Source organism: Chlorocebus sabaeus, chromosome 4, assembly GCF_047675955.1.
Source record: "Chlorocebus sabaeus isolate Y175 chromosome 4, mChlSab1.0.hap1, whole genome shotgun sequence".
NCBI classification, from domain to species: Eukaryota; Metazoa; Chordata; class Mammalia; order Primates; family Cercopithecidae; genus Chlorocebus; species Chlorocebus sabaeus.
In genome coordinates, this window is record NC_132907.1 from 17917691 (window position 1) to 17938554 (window position 20864).

Here is a 20864-nt window from a genome sequence, read left to right on the forward strand (position 1 = left end):
GAGAGTGTGTGGCTGGTGGAATGTTTCCCACAGTTTCTCAGTGTGACCAGAGTATCTCCCAAATTCGGGCAAGGCCCTCAGACCAGCACTGAAATCTGATTAAAGGAACCAGGATATGGACTTAGAAATACAACCAAAGTGAAAAAGATGTAAAGGCTGCTGGGTCTGCAGGGTATCCATAAAAAGAAAAGTCTAAGAGTAAAAATTTGTCAGCTGATGTGTTTCTGGCATTATCCATGGCAGTGGTGCTCTGTGGCCCAGAGACATACACATTGCCAACTGAGTGACTTGAGTAAGTTATTTATGTGTAAAATGGGGATAATATCTCCCATCTTGAAAAGTTATTATGAGTAGTAAATAAGCTAATAATGTAAAGTACCCAGCACAGGGCTCACCAGGTAGAAAGCAGTAAAAAAAATTAGGTAATTATTATGATCATTGCAATTATTTCCTTCATATTCCATGTCCTAGTCTGGGAGACACTAGCATCAGGTTATGATAACTTCTTGGTACCAGATTTAAGACTGCTCAACTGCTTTCTTTTCCAACTTACTAGCAGAGTGGGTGCAGAATCCAGCGCTGATTCTGCTGGTAAGTTGACTTCCCAAAGAGCTTGGTTATCAAGCTAGTGTGCATAAGAATCACCTCGGGAAGTTTCCCAAGCTTCAAAAAGATTCTAATTCAGGTGGTCTGGGTAGGTTCTCAGAAGCTGCATTTTAAATAACTACTCCAGGTACTATACTGTCTGTACCAGATGATCTGCAAGAAAATCTTTAAAGAAACACTATTGTGTAGGTGTTTCTACAGGAGAGAGAATATAATGACTGTATTCTGAGCTAGCAGAACTGGGGAAGTTTCTGATGCTTCCGACCTCTTGATGGGCAGTAGTCTAACTTGCCTTTAGTTACTGAAGCTTTCCAAATTGGCTTCACTCTACCCTTTCCCTCAGGTGCAGCTCAGGGACGCGGGCGGGTACTAGTTATTATGATGCAGGCTTTTTCTCCACATGGTGTTGAATGTTTCTCTTGACCTCATTTCCAGTTGACTCATTAAATCTGAGATAACTTTCTAAAATTTACTTAAGAGTTTTCCTAACACGGCAAATCAGAAATGTGATTGGGTTGTGCTCACATGAAGCTCAGTGTTCAGCCAAAAAGACTTGCTTAATTGTGTGTGATACTCTGCATCAAAGCATGAGGCCATCATTGTCATCATATAAACCATCTAGTAGGTGTAAACTTGTCCGTGAACCTTCAGCCTGCATTTTAACCTCATTTTTATTAATCACTGCATTTTTAAAAAATGGAAGTCATTTCCAGTAGTCATTTTTTTTTTTTTTTTTTTGAGACGGAGTCTCGCTCTGTCGCCCAGGCTGGAGTGCAGTGGCAGGATCTCGGCTCACTGCAAGCTCCACCGCCTCCCGGGTTCACGCCATTCTCCTGCCTCAGCCTCCCTAGAAGCTGGGACTACAGGCGCCCACCACCACGCCCGGCTAATTTTTCTGTATTTTTAGTAGAGATGGGGTTTCACCGTGTTCACCAGGATGGTCTTGATCTCCTGACCTCGTGATCCGCCCACCTCTGCCTCCCAAAGTACTGGGATTACAGGCGTGAGCCACTGCGCCCGGCCCAGTAGTCATTTTTAATTGACTCTTCTCTTCAGTTGTTTTTCAGGTGGTAATGGTAGATTTTAGAATGACTCTTCCACACTTGTCTCTCTTCCCTTGGACTTAGTGGGTGGGTGATCAGGCAGGAGTTGAAGTGTAACTCTAGCTAGATTTAGGTTAATTTGATTGACGTATGGAAAAAGAGAATGCTAAAGACACCAGTCCCATAGATGTCTATGGGTAAAACAGCTTGCTATGGTATTTGAAGTAATATAGTGATATGATACTTCTGCACACATTTCCAGTTTATATTAATGATGAAGTGCATTATTAAGCAAGCAATTGGACTCAGAAATTCATAAATATGTTTGAATAGGACAGAATTTATTTTTTTCCAATTTATGTTTTTAATTGAAACAAATATATTGAGGATATTATAGCAGTTTGAATTGCTAGGCTAAACATTTTGATTTTTGTATATTCAAAAATTGTTCTAATGTATATAACTAGAATATGTGGCTTTGCTATATTTTCGTACACAGTCCAGACATTGGTAATTCACATCTTCCTACTAGCAAGAGTAAATTAAGTCTCAAAATTACTAAAAGACCAACACACCTGTACTAGGGGAGACTGAGTTGGGCAGATTGCTTGAGCCCAGGAGTTCAAGACCAGCCTGGGCAACATGGCAAAACTCTGTCTCCATAAAAGATACAAAATTAGCCAGGTGTGGTGATATGTGCCTATAGTCCCATCTACTCAGGAGGCTGAGATAAGAGGATCACCTGAGCCTGGGAGGTCGAGGCTGCAGTGAGTTATGGTTGCACCACTGCCCTCCATTGCAGCCTGGGCGACAGAGTGAGACCATGTCTCAAAAACAAAACAAAACAGGCCGGGTGTGGTGGCTCACACCTATGATCCCAGCACTTTGGGAGCCAGAGGCATTGGATTACCTGAGGTCAGGAGTTCGAGATCAGCCTGGTCAAAATGGTGAAATCCCATCTCTACTAAAAATACAAAAATTAGTCAGGCGTGGTGGCGGAGGCCTGTAATCCCAGTTACTCAGGAGGCTGAGGCAGGAGAATGGCTTGAACCCAGGAGGTAGAGGTTGTAGTAAGCCAAGATCGTGCCACTTCACTCCAGCCTGTACAACAGAGCGAGACTCTGTCTCAAAAAACAAAACAAAACAACACCGGCAAATAGCTCCGATGTCTACAGTTAGATTTCTGGCTTGCAAATGGGTACCCATTTCTGGATTTATTATACAAGTGTGACCAACTTAGCCATTGCAACAAACAAAACAATAGAATGCAAAGGAACGGTTTAGATGGTTACAAGGAAATAAACTTACACACACACGTACATAATCTAGGTTCCCAGACTGATTCATAATTGATGATTCTCTGTCTAGCTTGGAACCTCATAATGATAGAGACTTCAGGACTCCTTATTAGATTCAGAAAAACAGCAGAGACAGTAATGGTTAAAAACTTATTGTGCAACCCCTAAAGAAATAAATAGGATCGTGTAATCATTTCAATGATCACTCAAAATTATTATGAAACAAGCAAATAGAACTCCCTGCCCCCAGATCATCTAATGATGGTCAGTCAACACCATATCCTTGCCAAATAATAAGCATTTTTATTATTTTAGATTATAAAATCCCTTTATACAGTGAAGGTGCCTTGGATTTTAAAAATAAAGTCTGCAGCAAGAAAAACCAATAAGATGTGATGATTACAGGATGTCCAGTGTGGCCTTGGGCATGTCTTACCCTACTAGCCTTTAGCTCCCACATCTGTGTACTGAAGGGTCAGCATGGGAAATAATCCAGGGTCCTTTCAGCCACAGATTATCCAGTTCTATCTTTTGCAAATGAAAAAAGTAACGTTCACCTCCACAAATAAGACAATCTTTGTGCTAACAGTGAAGTGGGAAACATTTGTCTAGGGAACTCCCCGCCTACTTATGAGACCAATCTCCCCTTTCTTGTGGCTTCTCTTTCTACCTAGTTTTGACTTCTGGTGCTTTTGTGCCTTTACGATAAAGGATCTTACAAACTTATTCAAACTAAACTTCTAAAACAACAGATAAAACTTAATGTGGTTTCTCTCCCAAAGTATGCACCATTTTCAAATTTTAACTTAACAGAACAATCTTGTATTTTTGGAATTTTAGGCATCAACAATTTGGGGAGAATAGGGCTTAGAGGATAGAAGAGTTGGCTTGTAGGGCTTTCTTAGGTATATCATTATGTATTAGGTTGGTCACAGCAACACGGGGGCCTCCTCCTTTTCCTGACTGTCCCTGTCCACAAATAGGGGCAGTCTGTAACAGTGCTTCTGATTGACATTTGTACATGTTGTATATTTGGGTTGTTTGTTTTTTCTTTCAAATAAATTTTTTTTTTTTAATTTTTTTCCTGCCTACCTTTGCTTGTGGGTAACAACATTTTCAGGAATGGAGTTCCCCTAGATCACAGATATCTTCGAATCTCTGGGCAATGCAAAGTATTGTCTTCTCTTTCCCCATTCAGTTTTGCAATGACAAAAAGTTTAAAGATGGTTATGACATTTATTAGACTTTGCCATGAGTACTTAAGCCTTTTAAACATTTTATTCTAATATAAATTGTTACGTGAGTGTCAGTTGTGTATTTATATATGTGCTGACACTTTTAAATGATTTTTTTGTTTAAGGATTTTGGGCTCGTGAAGTAGGTAAAATGATTGGACTAGAACATCCTCTCATTCCGGTTCAACATCAATATGTTGTTACATCGACTATACCTGAAGTGAAAGCTTTGAAACGAGAACTCCCTGTGCTCCGTGACCTGGAAGGATCATACTATCTCCGACAGGAAAGGGATGGGCTTTTGTTTGGTCCATATGAAAGTCAGGAGAAAATGAAAGTTCAGGACTCCTGGGTCACCAATGGAGTTCCTCCAGGTGGGTTTAGCAAATGAAAGTGTGTGCTGGTCAGACACGAATGGTTCATCCTCTCCATGACTGGGGGATGGCTGTAGAATAAGACAACAGCATAATACTAGACTAATTCAGATACCTGGGACATTGGAGGTGATGGGTTTGAGGTGAGCTCTGTTCTCATATCCCTTTGAACAATCACAGCAGGGAGTCCGGGGAAAGAAAGATGTAGCTGATGGTAGAGAAGCTGAAGAAACATTTCTAGTTGCTTTGAAAGGTTCCAGATACATTTTTACCTGCCCACACAACCTCCTGCCTCCCCATTTTTTTCCTTAATCCACTGCCAGCTTGGTCTACTTTCAAGATTTGAATATAGTTGCTATTGTGCTTTTACAGCTGGAAACACAACTGATATCAGAGGCCAGATATCCATCCTACTAAGAATGAAAACCTGAGAGTCTATAACAGAGCAGGGTTTTTGGTACTGTAAACAGAGTACTTCCCATGCTACGTAAATGGATATGGAAAAGGTTTGTGCCTCTATGCCAAAGCAGGGGATACTACAGTTTCTCTTTCAAGTTCTTTAAGGGAGATGGGTCTGTTTTTGCTTTTCATGAAATACTTCGACAGAGCCAGATTGAAGATTGGGTCATCTAAGGAGGTATCTCAGGTTTTAATCTATAAAAAGAGCTAAAAAATCACTGGGGACTGAAATATTACAGGGAATATAAAGAAATGTAGGAAATGGTACTTCCTAAAATTATACTTTGATAAGCTTCTTGAGATAGGAAATGAATCCCTCCATTCTACTCCTCAAAGTGTAGGCCCAAATAATAGCAAATGATCACTAAACTGCCTTTCACAGAAGTTAGGCCAGCTGGTTTCAGGGCTTTGGTTGTGCTGAGTGGGCTCTGCACATTTGGGCCTGAGTGGAACTGCTCCCGATCCCACAGGGAGGGTTGAAATACCACTAAAAGCCTCCCTCTCTGCTGTTCCCTCATGCTGGCAGCTTCTCCTTCAAATAAATCTTGAACAAATAATTAAATAATGTCGTTTGGAGGGAGAGCTGCATTGTTAGCTGTTGGTGAGCATGGGTACCCATGTGTGCTAGTTGACCCTGATGGTGTGCAGGCCTCCATGAGGCTGACCCTACCTGCAGTCCCCAGGAAGGGCAAGAAGCTGGCTGGCTGCTATGTGGAAAAATCACCAGTGTTGGTGGAGACATTCTTTTAGAAGCTCATCTGTGGCCCTGCCTGTAATCACAGTGACTTTTAGGACAAGAGGAGGATTGTGCTTCAAGACCCTGCCTCTTTTCAGAACTCTAGCCCTTGGATGTGTGTTGGGGCAGGCTGGAGGAAGGAGGCCTCCAGGCCATTCCTTCCCTGCTGAAAGGAGAGTTAAAAGGGGTCTAAAATCCATCATCTTAGATCCTGGAGCAGTGTTCCACTTTTTCCAGTATTCTACCATGACTCTGTAAACTCCCATTTGCCCTCATCTCGGGGGATAAAACAAGTTCTTATGGTTAATTGAAGCATAACGATCTCTCTTGACAAACCAAATTATGTTTAAAAAAAAAAAAACTGTGATTGGATTAAATATCAGAAACTATATTATTCATACATTTAAATTTTCTATTAATTAAAGGTTAACTTTTATGATTTTGTTTCAAGAACAATAACATTGTTTTCAGTAATATAAATGGATACTCATCTGTTGATAGTGAATATCAAGTTTAGACTTTAACACAATATGGCAGTAGTTTCCCAACAGGCCATTTTTAAATGTAGGCCATGTCAGAGGCTTAAATCACTTTACAGGACTTGTCAGCTCAGCTATGGCATCCTGACCACAAAGGGCAAATCTTTTTAGGTTTTGGAAAGGAACTCTTTGAGTCTGATCTAGATCGAATCATGGAACACATTGAAGCTGCCATGGAAATGGTTCCTGTCTTGAAAAAGGCTGACATCATCAATGTCGTCAATGGTCCTATCACGTATTCTCCTGACATTCTGCCTATGGTGGGGCCCCATCAGGGAGTCAGAAACTACTGGGTGGCTATAGGCTTTGGGTAAGTATCTTCATGTAATTCAACATTTATTGTAGAATCACTTATTTTAGCTAAATCTAGTTCCATATTCTCAGGATGCAAAAGGGAAATGTGGGAGGCTGAGAGAGAGAAACAGAGAGAGACCCAGAGAGTTTTTTCCCTTTCATGACCAAGGATTCATACAATGAATAAAAAGTACTGGTTCAATCACTTGTATATGTTTTAAAGAAGGGCAATTATTTCCTGGAACACAGAAGGGCAATGATTTCCTGGAGCTTTCTCTTTTTTTTTTTGAGATGGAGTTTTTCTCTCATTGTCCAGGTTGGAGTACAGTGGTGTGATCTTGGCTCACTGCGACTTCTGCTTCCCAGGTTCAAGCAATTCTTCTGCCTCAGCCTCCTCAGTAGCTGGGATTATAGGCATCCAGCATCACGCCTGCTAACTTTTTGCATTTTTTTAGTAGAGACAGGGTTTCACCATGTTGCCCAGGCTGGTCTCGAACTCCTGACCTCAGGCGATCTGCCTGCCTCAGCCTCCCAAAGTGCTGGGATTACAGGCATGAGCCACCATGCCCGGCCTCCTGGAGCTTTCTCTTTGCATATTTCCTGCCATTTCCATTAATTGTGTCTCATTTTATGCTGTGTATCTTCAGATAGTCAATTTGCTCCAGTTTTACAAGGATGTTTTCATAACACAATGTGACAAAGATAATTCAAAATATCAAATGTATAATATATCTGCTGCATTTTTCACCATAATTCATGTTTGTCCAACATGATTTGTTTCTTTATAATTCCTCAGGTTTCTTCCCATTTATGACTCCATTGCCTCTTTGATGTTTCATTTCTGATATTTGTTCCATTATTTTGGTGAATATTGATGTCAAGCCCACTCAACTATCATATCACAGCTTCTAATATTCTATTTTTCTTCCCCATTTTATTTGGCCATTTATTCAACTAATATTTAATAACTGCTAGCTCTGTGCCAGGCCTAGGGCTAGGTATTGGAACACAGCTGACAACAAGGCAGTGAGGTCTGACCAGAGCTGGAAGTCTGCCTGAGGCACAGCTCTGCTGATCCAGTAGAGAGGCTGGGGTCTCCACTAAGGTAGCAGCAGTGAAGACTGAGAGATGGGAGATAAAATTATCTAGATTTGGTGATCAATTCCATAAGATATTGAAGGGAAAGGGAAAAATGGCAAATGATGGCAACCTTTCTAACTTGACCACCGTCTATATGTTAGAGCCATGGAGAGAGAGCCAAGAAAATAATGAGTTCCATTTTTGATGGGTTGAGCTTGAAGTGTTAATTTAGGTACATGGGACATCCCGAGGGAGAAAGTCAGATGGAGATTTGGGATGGGGAGTTATAATGTAATTGAGGGCTTATATAATCACTTATAGAGTCCATATGCAGGCATGTGGAAGTAGGAGTGCTTCTCCTGCACATTACTCATATATCTTCTTTGGAGAAATGTCTATTCATATCCTTTGCCATTTTCATAATTGGTTAATTTGTCTTTTTATTGTTTCGTTGTGGAAGTTGTTTATATATTCTAGATACAAGAACCTTATCAGGTACATGATTTGCAGAACTTTTCTCCCATTCTGTGGGTTGTTTTTTTACTTTCTTGATGGTGTCCAATGAAATACAAAAGTTTTTAATTTTGATGAAGTCTAGAATACGTATTTTTTCTTGGTTCACATGTACTTTTGGTGTCATATACAAGTAACCATTGTCTAATCCAAGTTCGTGAAGATTTAAACCTATGTTTTCTTCTGAGAGTTTTATAGTTTTAGCTTTTGCATTTAGGTCTGTGATCAGTTTTGAGTTAATTCTTGTATATGACATGAGGTAGGTGTCCAACTTCAGTCTTTTCATATGTATAGCCAGTTGCCCCAGAACTATTCATTGAAAAGACTGTTCTGTCCTCATTGAATTATGCTGGCATCTGTAATGTCTTTTTTCTGATTCCTTTTCTCATACCAAACGTGCGGTACTTTCCAACACCAACAACCAATTCTCCAATTCTCCAGTACTAACTGGGTGTCCAACAATTCCATTCAATTCTGACACCAACTCCTGGAATTAACATAGACCCCACAGGTTACAGGATCTGTTCCACAAGACCGCTCTCACTTCAGACACCAGTCTCAAGTCGTGGGAGACACCCATACTTCTGACCAACTAAGTGTTCCCACAACCCTCTCCTCAGATTTGATAATTTTCTAGAACCAATCACAGAACTCAGGAAAATACTTATGTTTACTCTTTTATTATAAAGGATACAGCTCAGGAGTAGCCAAACAGAAGAGATACATAGAGCAAAATGTGAGGGGTTAGAGGTGGGTGGTGCAGTGCCCCCAGGCCCTTTCCAGGTGCCTTCCTAGCCCATCACTGTGTTCACCAACCCAGAAGCTCTCTGAACCCCGTGTCTAGGTCTTTATGGCGGTTTCATTATGTAGGCATGATTGATGAAATTATTATTGGTGACTGAATTCAATATCCCTTCTCCACTCCCTGGAGGTTGGAGTACGGAGTGAGACTGAAAGTTCTAAATCTCTAATCATGTGGTTTTCTCGCAACCAGCCCCTAGCCTGAAGCTACCTAGGGCTGCTGTCCTCTCTCCACAAGAGCTATCTCATTAACATTCAAAAAATAGTAAATCTCAAATGTTTTATGAACCCTGTGTCAGGAACTGGGGACAAAGACCAAATATTTAATTTTTATTATACCACAGCATCTTTATAAAAAATAAATTGACCATAGATGTATGGGTTGATTTCTAGACTCTCAGTTCTGCTCCTTCATCTGTGTCTATTCTTATGTGACTACTACACTGTCTTTTATTTATTTATTTATTTATTTATTTATTTATTTATTTATTTATTTTTGAGACAGAGTCTTGCTCTGCTGCCCAGGTAATGGCACAATCTTGTCTCACTGCAACCTCCACCTCCCAGATTCAAGCAATTCTCCTGGTTCAGCCTCCCGAATAGCTGGGATTACAAGCACGTACTACCATACATGGCTAATTTTTGTTTTTTTAGTAGAGATGGGGTTTTGCTATGTTGGCCAGGCTGGTCTCAAACTCCTGACCTCAAGTGATCCACCCACCTCGGCCCCGCAAAGTGCTGGGATTTCAGGCATCAGCCACCACACCCAGCTGACCCTCTCTTAATTACTGTTACTAGAAGTTACTAGCTTTGTAGTAATTTCTGAAATCAGGAAGTGTGAATCCTCCAACTTTGTTCTTTTTCAAGATTGTTTTGCTGGAAGTCCCATAAATTTTAGGACCAGTTTGTCAATTTATGCAAAGAAGCCAGCTGAGATTTTGATAGAGATTGCATTGAATCTGTAGATCAATTTGGGGACCATTGACATCTGAACAATGTTAAGTATTCTGATCCATGAACATGAAATGTCTTTCCATTTACTTAGGTCTTTTAAAATTTCTTTAAACAATGCTTTGTAGTTTTCAGAGTAAAAGTTTTGCACATCTTTTGTTAAATTTATTCGTAAGTATTTTATTCTCTTTGATATTCCAATTGAATTTTAGTATTAAATAATAGAAATTGAAGATCATTGACTGTAAGACATGTTCTGAGCAGACAGAGTCACTGATCTCATGTGGAACACCTATTAACTAATTGCTAAGGAAAGTAGAAAATTGCTTCCTCTAGAACAAGTTATTTATAACCTAGAAATCATATCTGTTTGCATGTGACTGGTGTCAGACTCCCCCCCCCCCCCCAATTGCTCTGGCTAATTTTCTCAGGTCATGGATACTGGGAGGTGGGTGGAGAAGATAACAGGTGGGAGTGGGGGTGGGCAAAGTGCCTCCGTGTCTTTGACAGGTTTGGTCTAAACAAAAAAAGCCTTCCCCTTACCTAAAGTTGAGCTTTCTAAGATATTTCTTATGTAATATAATGGAATACCCCCATTAGCTGCCCCTCCTGGCTTATATCAGTACACTCATTCCATGGTTCTGGAGGCCAATGGTTCCCACACCTGGGTGAGGAGCAGAATAACCTGAGGAACACGTTAAAAAGCAGAGTCTTGAGCATGTGGTTAGTCACATGCATGTTTTTTATCTCCTGTACCTCTCATCTGTGAAATTCCTATTATTTGTCATTAGAACCCATGTGGCTTAGTCTGCTTGGGCTGCCATAACAAAGTACCAGAGACTGGGTGATTTAAACAACAGAAATTTACTTTCTCACAGTTCCAGAGGCTGAAGGTCTGGGACCTCATGTTCCAGAGGCTGGAGGTCTGAGATCAGGGACTCTGCTATCATGGCAGAGTTCTGGTGAGGGCTCTCTTCCTGGCTTGCAGATGGCCACCTTCTGGCTGTGTGCTTATGTGGCTTTTCCTTGGTGGGGGTGTGTGTGTGTGTGGAGAGAGAGGAAGCTCTCTGGTGTCTCTTCATAGAAGGACACTAATCCTATCATGAGGGCCCCACCCTCATGACCTCATTTAACCCTAAGTACTTTCCAAAGGCCCCATCTCTAAATACCATTACATTGGGGATTAGGGCTTCAACAGATGCATTATGGGAGGACACGAACATTCAGTCTATAGCGCCATGAAAGATGTGTTGAATCAAAACAACCAAGCAAACAAACAGATTTCCAGATACTACTCCTGCAGATTCTGATTTAGTGGTCTGGAGAGGGGGCCCAGGAATCTGTATTTTATTGTAGTATTATCTGTAATTCTTGGTACAGCCAGTTCAGGGAAGTAGGTGTTTGCGAACTGCTTACATATGTGCCAGTGCCCATTTACCTTACTCACAGAATATCCTCAGCCAGAGCTATTTTACTTTGGACATTTGTTTACTCACAATTCCAACAAGTTTTTCTGCTTCTAGGTGACAAACACAGTGCCCAAAAAATGTCTTATGAATTGTATTTAATTGAATCTGATTTTCTTGGGTTAGAATAGATTATAAACAGCAAAGTTAAAGAAGGGAGAGTGCTATAAGATAAAACATCCAGTCATTTAACAGAATTATAAAAAGCAGATACACTCAAAAAGCATAGCAGCCTAGAGCCATGGAGAAGAATCTGGAATTCTGCAGATTAATGCTAGAGACAGAAGAAGAACCTAACCGTCCTCTCCTCTTTAAGTTCCCTTCTACTTTCACTTCACACCTTACTTCCTTATTAAAATCCTTTCAACTGGTCATACAAGGGCCCAATAGCCACCATGTATTCCTTGCCCACTATGTGCCGTGCAGTGTACTAAGTGCTTTTAAATGCCTTGGCAATTAATTCTCCGCCAGCACCATAAAGAAAGTGTGCACGGAAGAATGAAGCGCAGGGCGGTTACATAACTTGCCCAAGGTCACCCAGCTAACAGTGGCAGAACAAGAATCATACCCAGATCTTTTCCCCATGCTTTTATGCTTCTAGCTACTGAGCCAGGGATTCTCCAGAGATGTTTTCTATCTTCCTAAGATGATACTTTAAAATCAAGAACATGATGTGGAAAATAAAGGGGTTTTGACATCAGAAAAGTGATCGGTTTTACATTGGCCATGTGTAGTTCATAGCACTCAGCTGTATGGAATTTTACGGAAAGCTTGTTAATGGTTGGATAACTTGTTTGTAAAACATTTACTTTTTAGAAATAAATTAGATTTGATTCAGGATTCCCCTCCACCCTACTCCCACCCAAATAACAGGACTCTGCCCATTTGTTTGCTCATGTGCATGGTTGAAAGGGAAAGAACATGATGGTATAGCAGCCAGGCCATAGAAAATCAAAGCACCCCTGGCTCTGCCCTGGGAGTCTGTCAACAATATAGATAGTGCTGTATCTGAGTGTGTGTCCTGGCTCAACAAAGATTGAGAACCACTGAAGACAGAAAAGTCCAATAACAAGGAGCATGTGCTCCAGGGTCAGATAAGTGAATTTGTATCCTGCATCTACTCTTTACTGCTGTGTTACTTTATTTAGCCTCTGTGTGGGGGGCTTATCTTTCTCCTTAAAATAGACTTGCTAAAGCATAAATCAGCTTCTACTTGTTAGATGGAAACTCTGCCTGGTAAATGGGAGGCACTCAGTATTGGTAGAACTTCATAAGCCTTCAAGTCTTGTCAACAATATAGCTCTCAAAAATGGTACCTGTTCTATATGGGCATTGAGCCTGGTTAAGTGAATGTGCTAACTTTAATAAACGTTTTAAGCATATATTTATTAATTTTTCTTGCTTTCTTAAAATTTAGAGAGGTTGTTTGTGGATAATTTGGATGCCTCATGTCTATTAAACTGCCCAAAGGAATGTAAATTGCTGTTTTTTTTATTCTCTTTGAGAAATCTTCTATAAAATGTAGGCACTCATTTTTATGAAAGCAAAACAGGTGTCTTGTTGTGGGAAAAGTTAACATTTTCAGTGTTTGCTAAAGTTCCTCCCATGCTCTTAGAAGCTGTGGTTCTGGCTAAGTTGTTGTTGTTTGGGATACTAGCATTTCTGTGTCTTGATGTCTCCTTGTGTATCCCCTTTTCTTGGTTCTCTCCCCTTGACTCTCTGCTCATTCAGTTCCTTGAAAGCTCCTGACTTAAACCACAGATGAACCCACGGTAGAGGCCTTCATTAAACAAGAGTGAGTGGGTAGAACTATACATGGCCAATGTAAAACCGGTCCCTTTTCTGATGTCAAAACCCCTTTATTTTCCACATCATGCTCTTGATTTTAAAGTATCATCTTAGGAAAATAGAAAACAAGCCCATCTTCCCCATCAAGTGGCCTATTAGTTGCAAAATACAAGAGACAGTGTTCCTTTCTACCTCTTTCCACAAGTCCTCAGGTGAGGGCCTCTTTGCTTGAATGTTTCTAAGACAATGGCTCAAGTTCCTTGCACAGAGATCATTGTCTAAGGAGGTCAGAACTAACTTGAGTCTGAGAAGAGATGGATGGGACACCACAGTACACACGTTTCTCCCACCGTGTTTCCTACCAGTCAGGATAATCATACCTCAGGAGGGCTGTTAGGATACCAGACACGTGCCCGTTTGCATCCTGGCTTCAACCCTTAGTTTTCCTAAAGCAAAATTCTTATTAGTTACTAGTCAAGGATCATCGAGCCTTTTCCCCATAAAGAGCTATTTTGTTTGTTGTTGTTGGTTTTTTTGTTTTGTTTTGTTTTGCTTTTTGAGAGAGGGTCTCACTTCATTACCCAGGCTGGAGTGCAGTGGTGTGAACATGGCTCACTGCAGCATCTACCTCCTAGGCTCAAGTTATCCTCCTGCCTCAGCCACCCGTGTACCTGGAACCACAGTCTTGTGCCACCATGCCCAGATAATTTTTTAATTTTTTTGTAGAGATGAGTTCTCACTTTGTTGGCCAGGCTGGTCTCAAACTCCTAGTCTCAAGCGATCCTTACGAAGTGCTGGGATTATAGGTGTGAGCTACTGTGCCCTGCCCAATAAGGAGCTATTTTGCAGGTGTACATCTCTTGAAACTGTAAATAAACTAGCTATCAAGTCAGGCACATTTAATTTGGATGCCTAAACATGTCACTTTTAAGGAAAAAATTGTTCCATAGAGATTATGTTACTTGTGTGTTCTGATGAGTGCAGAACAGTCCAACTTTGAAGCCCTGTAAAATACTTTGAGCATGTTTCATTTGAAAACTACATGTGTTAGTAATGGGTTTTCTATCCCTGTATTTGAAAGATATGGCATAATCCACGCTGGTGGGGTAGGGAAATATCTCAGTGACTGGATCCTGCATGGAGAACCTCCTTTTGATCTGATAGAATTGGATCCAAATCGCTATGGCAAATGGACAACCACCCAGTACACTGAGGCCAAAGCAAGAGAATCATATGGATTCAACAATATTGGTAAGGTACAAATGTACTGTTGTCTACAAAGTGTTGACAAAATTGAATTGTAGCATCTCTGACTTTAGATGGTCTTTATTCTATTCACTGGGATGGCGGTAGTTAGGGACTCCAAAATGCATTGTGCCCCTAAAACATAACAAGGAATGTATATGGATGTATATATTTAACATGTGGAATGCCTCGCTGGTTTTAAATTTTAAATATATTTTTACTTTACTCTTTGATGAGTCATATAAATGACAGCTCTGTTTTCTGCATAAATCATTCATATGTATGTATATATGTATGTATGTATGTTTATGCATCTGGATTTTAAGTACTGTATTTCCATACTTGGAATCCCATCAAAGTATCTTGTTTTGGCTATATGTGATTTATAGTACCAATTTTCCTTTTTCAGTTGGTTACCCTAAAGAAGAACGGTTTGCTGGGAGACCCACTCAACGAGTCAGTGGGCTCTACCAAAGGCTGGAGTCTAAGTGTTCCATGGGGTTCCATGCTGGCTGGGAGCAGCCACACTGGTTCTACAAACTGGGCCAAGACACTCAATACAGGTGGGAGAAGGACTTTACCTGCCTGTGGTTCTGACTGAGGGATGAAATAATGGGACAGCAAAAAGTGCTGATTCCCCCTTACACTCCATTTCTCCACCCTGTTCCAAGGAGCACTGAGCCTTGTCCTACAAAAATTACTTTCTGGCAGTGGTGGCATTAGTCTAGCCCACGGGACACTGGCCCACATCTAGGACTTATGTGGCCCAGCGCGTCCTATAGCCGGTCTTGGCGAAGCCTCTTGGCATTTACCAGAAGCTCAGAGGAATCTTCCAACCCCCCTCCAAATTCCCACATGGCTTCAGTTGGCTCCTAAAGGTTTGCTGTATTTTAGGATGCTTCATGGAATCACATTGTGTATAACCACAAAATGTGGTTTGGGATTTTCTGTTCATCCTGAAATCGCTCAAAGCAACTGCATCCTAGAGTGTGTGCACTGAGCCATGCAAATTATATGCACAGTTGATAAATTAGGGGAAAAGATCACTTGCATAGCATTCCAGGTTAAGCAAAAACATAAAGTATGCCACTAAAACAGTTCTCTGAGTTCTGGTAAAGTGCTACCTGCCATTGTTGTACTTTGGATTAATAGCGATTATATATTTTTTCCTCAAGAGAATCCACAGACCAAGGGAAAACAAGATGCAAATTTGGAAGTTATGTTATCCTTATTTTTGAGCTGTCATTTTGCTTTTTACAATAGGTTTTGCTATTTTAAGACTAGATCTAATTGGTACAAAGTATAGCAGAGAACCCATTGTTGATGAATGAATTTGGGCTCTATAGGCAGCCAATCTAGATTATCTAGTGGCCAAATACTGATTTGGTTTTTCCTAAATGACTCTAATATATCACTTCTACTCTTCACTTACCGCTGATTGGATCTGGCCTAAGTTTCTTCTACCATTTAATAATTAAACTACTGAAAATTCATGTTACAGACACGGCATCCTGCTCTGAAGTTAAAATACCACATTAGAAGTCCACTTCGTAAAGCAGAAAAGAACTTTAGTAATGAGTCAAGAGATCTTTGTTCCAGGTCTGGCTCTGTCATTAACTAATGCAAAGGCCTTGGAAATCATTTTGTGCCTTTTCTCTGAAAAAAGAAGATTTGGGACCAGATCCTTATGTACCCCAGGTGTGGACCAACAGCATAGGCATCTCCTGGGAGCCTGGGAGAATGCAGACTGTGGGGTCCCACACCATACCTGCTGCTTCAGAATGTGGACTTTAACAAGTGCAAGTGATTTGTATTCCCATTAATGTTTGAGAAGCACTGAACCAGATAGCTCCACCCCGCCCCCCAACCCAGACACTGATATAATTAGGCCCATTTTAAAAAGCTCTCCAGATGATTCTAATATGCATCTAGGATTGAAAACCATCAGACTGGTTGACTTCTAAACTCTCTTCCAGATCTGAGAGCCCATGAATTGTATCTTATTTTCCAGTTAATCAGCACTTTACTCACTGTGAAATGGGTCAAAGGGATAAATGAGTAACTTTAAAAGATTAGATTCCAACATACATGAATGATTTGCAGAACAGAATTTCAGGTTGCATGGTCCCGCCTCCCAGAGTCCCACTCCCCACTGCCCATAGGATTTTCTAGATGAGTAGGGCTTATTAAAATATCCTATTCTGTAATTTTTGAAAAATGAACGGCAGTTGTTTTATGACACTAAATGTTGTGTTTCAGGCCAAGTTTTCGTCGCACAAACTGGTTTGAGCCTGTGGGCTCAGAGTATAAACAGGTTATGCAAAGAGTAGGGGTAACTGACCTATCACCGTTTGGCAAGTTTAACATCAAAGGCCAAGATTCCATTAGACTACTGGACCATCTCTTTGCAAATGTCATTCCAAAGGTAAATAGCCGTGTAGGGATACAAGGTCCAGGATTCTGACCTATTTAATTCTTCACCTCTCATTTCCCTGCCCCCCGACCAAACCCACATGTTATTTTAGTTCACCTAATGATTTCTGGATGAACACTAGAACTCTTCAACTGACCAAAAGTATACAAGCTAATTTTCTTTCTTTTTTTATTTTCTTTTTGAGAGACAGAGTCTTGCTCTGTCACCCAGGCTGGAATGCAGTGGTGTGATCTTGGTTCACTGCAACCTCCTCCTCCCAGGTTCAAGCGATTGTCCTGCCTCAGCTTCCCAAGTAGCTGGGACTACAGACATGCACCACCAGGCCCAGTTAATTTTTGTATTTTTTTAGTAGAGACAGGGTTTCACTATATATTGACCAGGCTGGTCTTGAACTCCTGACCTCAGGTGATCCACCCACCTCAGCCTCCCAAAGTGCTGGGATTACAGGCATGAGCCACCGCACCTGGTCTACAAGCTAATTTTCAAATTTAAATTTTTGTTGAGTGAATTCTCATCCAAGGACCTTATGACTTTGCTTAATTGTTTTGATGGTAACTTAAAATTGAATTCTGCAATTAAATGAAGAATAACTTTTAAATGACAAAGAATTTTAAATGATTGTTTAAATGGAGAACTTCAAATTACTGTTGGGTTTAGGTTTACAGATAATTCACACAATTGATACGAATGGTAAGAGTCAGATAGTTTTCATTCTTAACACCCACGTTGTTACTTAAATAGGTGTTAAAAGGATGTATGCGATTTTTAGTTCATCCTACGGTAATTTAAAATGTTTTTATGTAGGTGGGTTTTACAAATATAAGTCACATGTTAACACCCAAAGGTCGAGTGTATGCTGAGTTGACTGTTTCTCACCAATCTCCTGGGGAGTTTCTTTTAATTACTGGCTCTGGATCAGAACTTCACGATCTTAGGTAAGTGCACACCTAGTAAGAAAATTTTGTACACATTATATATTGACTCAATCTTACATTGAGTTTTTCTTTTTACCAGTACTCGAAAGTACAACTTTATTTCTTCTTAAACCTAATGGTTTCAAATAAACTTTATATTTTTTATACAAAAATATTAGAAATGAGGGCCCCTGCCCCTCCCAAAGGTAATTCATCCATAGGTTACTGGTTCTAATAATATTAATTCCATTTATTAGGCATCATCAATGTGCCAGAACCTTTTTTAGACATTACCTTAATAAATTCTCTTCATATATTGCAAGGTTTATATGATTCCCATGGTCAGATGCGGAAACCGAGGTTTGGATTAAGGGAACTTACTCACCCGAGCTTTTTGATTCTGATGTCCACATTCGGTCCACTTCTGTAAGCTGCCTTCCTAAATTATCTTTGTCCTTTGTGATGCTTTGTGCTTTCTGGCCCACAGCTAGATCTAAGTTGCTGACCTGCCAAGTCCAACGTTTACATGAATCTTTATTCTACTATAAAGTCTTTAGTCTAATATTCCGAAAACATTTGGAATATTATTGTTTAATAAATGTCTTACTCTGACAGATTCTCGCCTTAGTTGTAAAGTGATGCAAATTATATGCTCCAATCCAAGAAGTACTGGGGCCATCTTAATAGCTTAGCTTTGTGTAAATCCAGATGAACATTCTGTGATATACTTAGACAGCTCAAGGACTGCTCAATAAATTAGAAACCAGCCCTATAGCTGGGTCCCAATAACTCATCAAGCCATAGAAATTGAAACTAGAGTTTCTGTCTTTTCCTTGTGATTGTCAGAGCAATTACGTGTCCTGTGGCAGGCACATGATTATCCTTTAGCAACATGAGTATACTCCTGTGTACAGGTATTAGAGAAAATTTGGGTTTAAATTAATTTTTGAAGGCTGAATCATTAGTTTAAATGCAAAAGGGCTGTGTCACTATTTAAAAGAATTGTGCAGCAGAGCTCATTAAATTGAAGGATCCTTCTGTACTGTGAAAAATTACCCCCCAAATTTATAAGTGGGTGATTTAAAGAGAATAACTTAACATCTCAGGGGCCCAGTTTCCTCAACTTGAAACATCAGTGTGATTTCATGAAATGACACTCTGGGGACTTTCTGATAACTCTAGACACAAAGCATGTCTTCAGAGAAATAATTTGTTACCAAGGTACATTATTCAAGCAATATTTAACACCATGTTCATGACTGAAACACAGATGGATTGAAGAAGAAGCAGTCAAAGGTGGATATGATGTTGAAATTAAAAACATAACCGATGAGCTTGGAGTCCTTGGAGTTGCTGGGCCACAGGCAAGAAAGGTCCTTCAGAAACTGACCTCTGAAGATCTCAGTGATGACGTTTTCAAGTTTCTTCAAACCAAGTCCTTAAAGGTTTCCAACATTCCTGTCACTGCTATTAGGATATCTTATACTGGTAAGATTGGAAAATAACCTGGAGTAAGTCTCTGAAATTTAAAAGGTCAATTTAAATTTTAAAATTAAAAGGTCATGTCACCAGAAATGTGTGGGTGTGTACACATGTGCACACTCACACTCACTTTTGTCCATGCGACTTTGGAGGAAGGTTTTTGTTCTGCCCAGCTCTTATGTCAAGTCTGTCTATTCACTCCTCATCTTGAAAGTGGTTCCACAGATTTCTAGTTGTTGCTCCAGTCCCATAGCTGCCTACCATCTGGAAGGACAGATTAAAAAGTGGGGGCTGGGTGCTGTGGCTCACACCTGTAATTGCAGCACTTTGGGAGGCTGAGGCGGGTGGATCACCTGCAGTCAGGAGTTCAAGACCAGCCTGACCAACATGGGGAAACCCCGTCTCTACTAAAAACACACAAAATTAGCCGGGTGTGGTGGCGCATGCCTGTAATCCCAGCTACTCTGGAGGCTGAGGCAGGAGAATTGCTTGAACTCAGGAGGTGGAGGCTGTATGAACCAAGATGGCGCCACTGCACTCCAGCCTGGGCAACAAGAGTGAAACTCTATCTCAAAAAAAAAAAAAAAAAAAAAAAAAAAGTGGGAAGAGGATTGGCTGAAATAGTCAGGCCAGCCAACTCTATCTGCAAACATTCAAGATGGTCTCCTGGAGCTAGAATCTCCCATAGAGACCATTTCGAAGGTATCAGGTACCTCTCCTAGAGCATTGCCAACAATCCGTCTTTCGTTCCAGACTGTAAGTTCACTGAGAAGTCTTCATCTAGCACCTAACCTTGCACATGGTAAGTATTTGATACAGAGATGAATGAATGCTCTTCAGTTCCCCAGTGGTGCTCTGGGCTCCCTTCTAAGTTTTTCTAGAACTCCGTGTCTCTCACAGGAGTACTGCATGCCCAAGCATTCATTCAGTTATATGTTGCTCCTATTCTGTGGTATCCCATAAAAACACCTTACCATGAGCCTTCCACCTTGGGAAATGAGAACACAGATTGAAGACCATGGCTCTTCCCTGGACTGCTGTTATACCTTTTCCCTGCCCTTCTTCCACCCAATCTTGGCAAATTCTAGAATAAAAAGTCAGCAGGGCTGGATGCAGTGGCTCATACCTGTAATCCCAGCACTTTGGGAGGCCATAGTGGGAGGATTGATTGATTGTCCCAGGAGTTCAGGACCAGCCTGGGCAACATAGTGAGACCCTGTCTCAACAACAACAACAAAATAAGACAAAAACAAAACAAGAACAAGAAAAATAGGCAGGATTTTTTGGGTTAAATTTCATTTCTTTTGATTTTTGCCCACAGCTCTACTGGTGAATGAAATGACTAGGGAAGAAGTGGGAGGGGGAGAAGTCCGAGAGTATGGGTTTCTCACTATGAGGATAACTTGAATAATTCTTAATTGACTATATTTTTAAGCTTATGATTTTGGGGCAAGGGGTTGGTTTAAACCTTGAACTCGTTGCCTTGATAAACTGTGCCATGCTAACTATTCACCTAACGTCATTGTCCCGGAAAACAATCAAGCCTCATTAGAAAGCTGGGGTCCAGGGTGGAGAATAATTCCTGCATTACAGTCTTTCTGTGTCA

General features: G+C 40.6%; 1 protein-coding gene across 1 annotated transcript in view; it reads left to right on the plus strand.

Moving 5' to 3' along the window:
* DMGDH (dimethylglycine dehydrogenase) overlaps window positions 1–20864 on the plus strand; it is a 72130-nt gene that overhangs the window by 20279 nt on the left and 30987 nt on the right. The window contains exons 6-12 of the mRNA XM_007976310.3: window positions 4308–4556; window positions 6402–6600; window positions 14265–14434; window positions 14838–14991; window positions 16688–16853; window positions 17667–17797; window positions 19047–19264. Coding sequence (XP_007974501.2) covers window positions 4308–4556; window positions 6402–6600; window positions 14265–14434; window positions 14838–14991; window positions 16688–16853; window positions 17667–17797; window positions 19047–19264 — 1287 coding nt within the window. The remainder of the gene's footprint in view (window positions 1–4307; window positions 4557–6401; window positions 6601–14264; window positions 14435–14837; window positions 14992–16687; window positions 16854–17666; window positions 17798–19046; window positions 19265–20864) is intronic.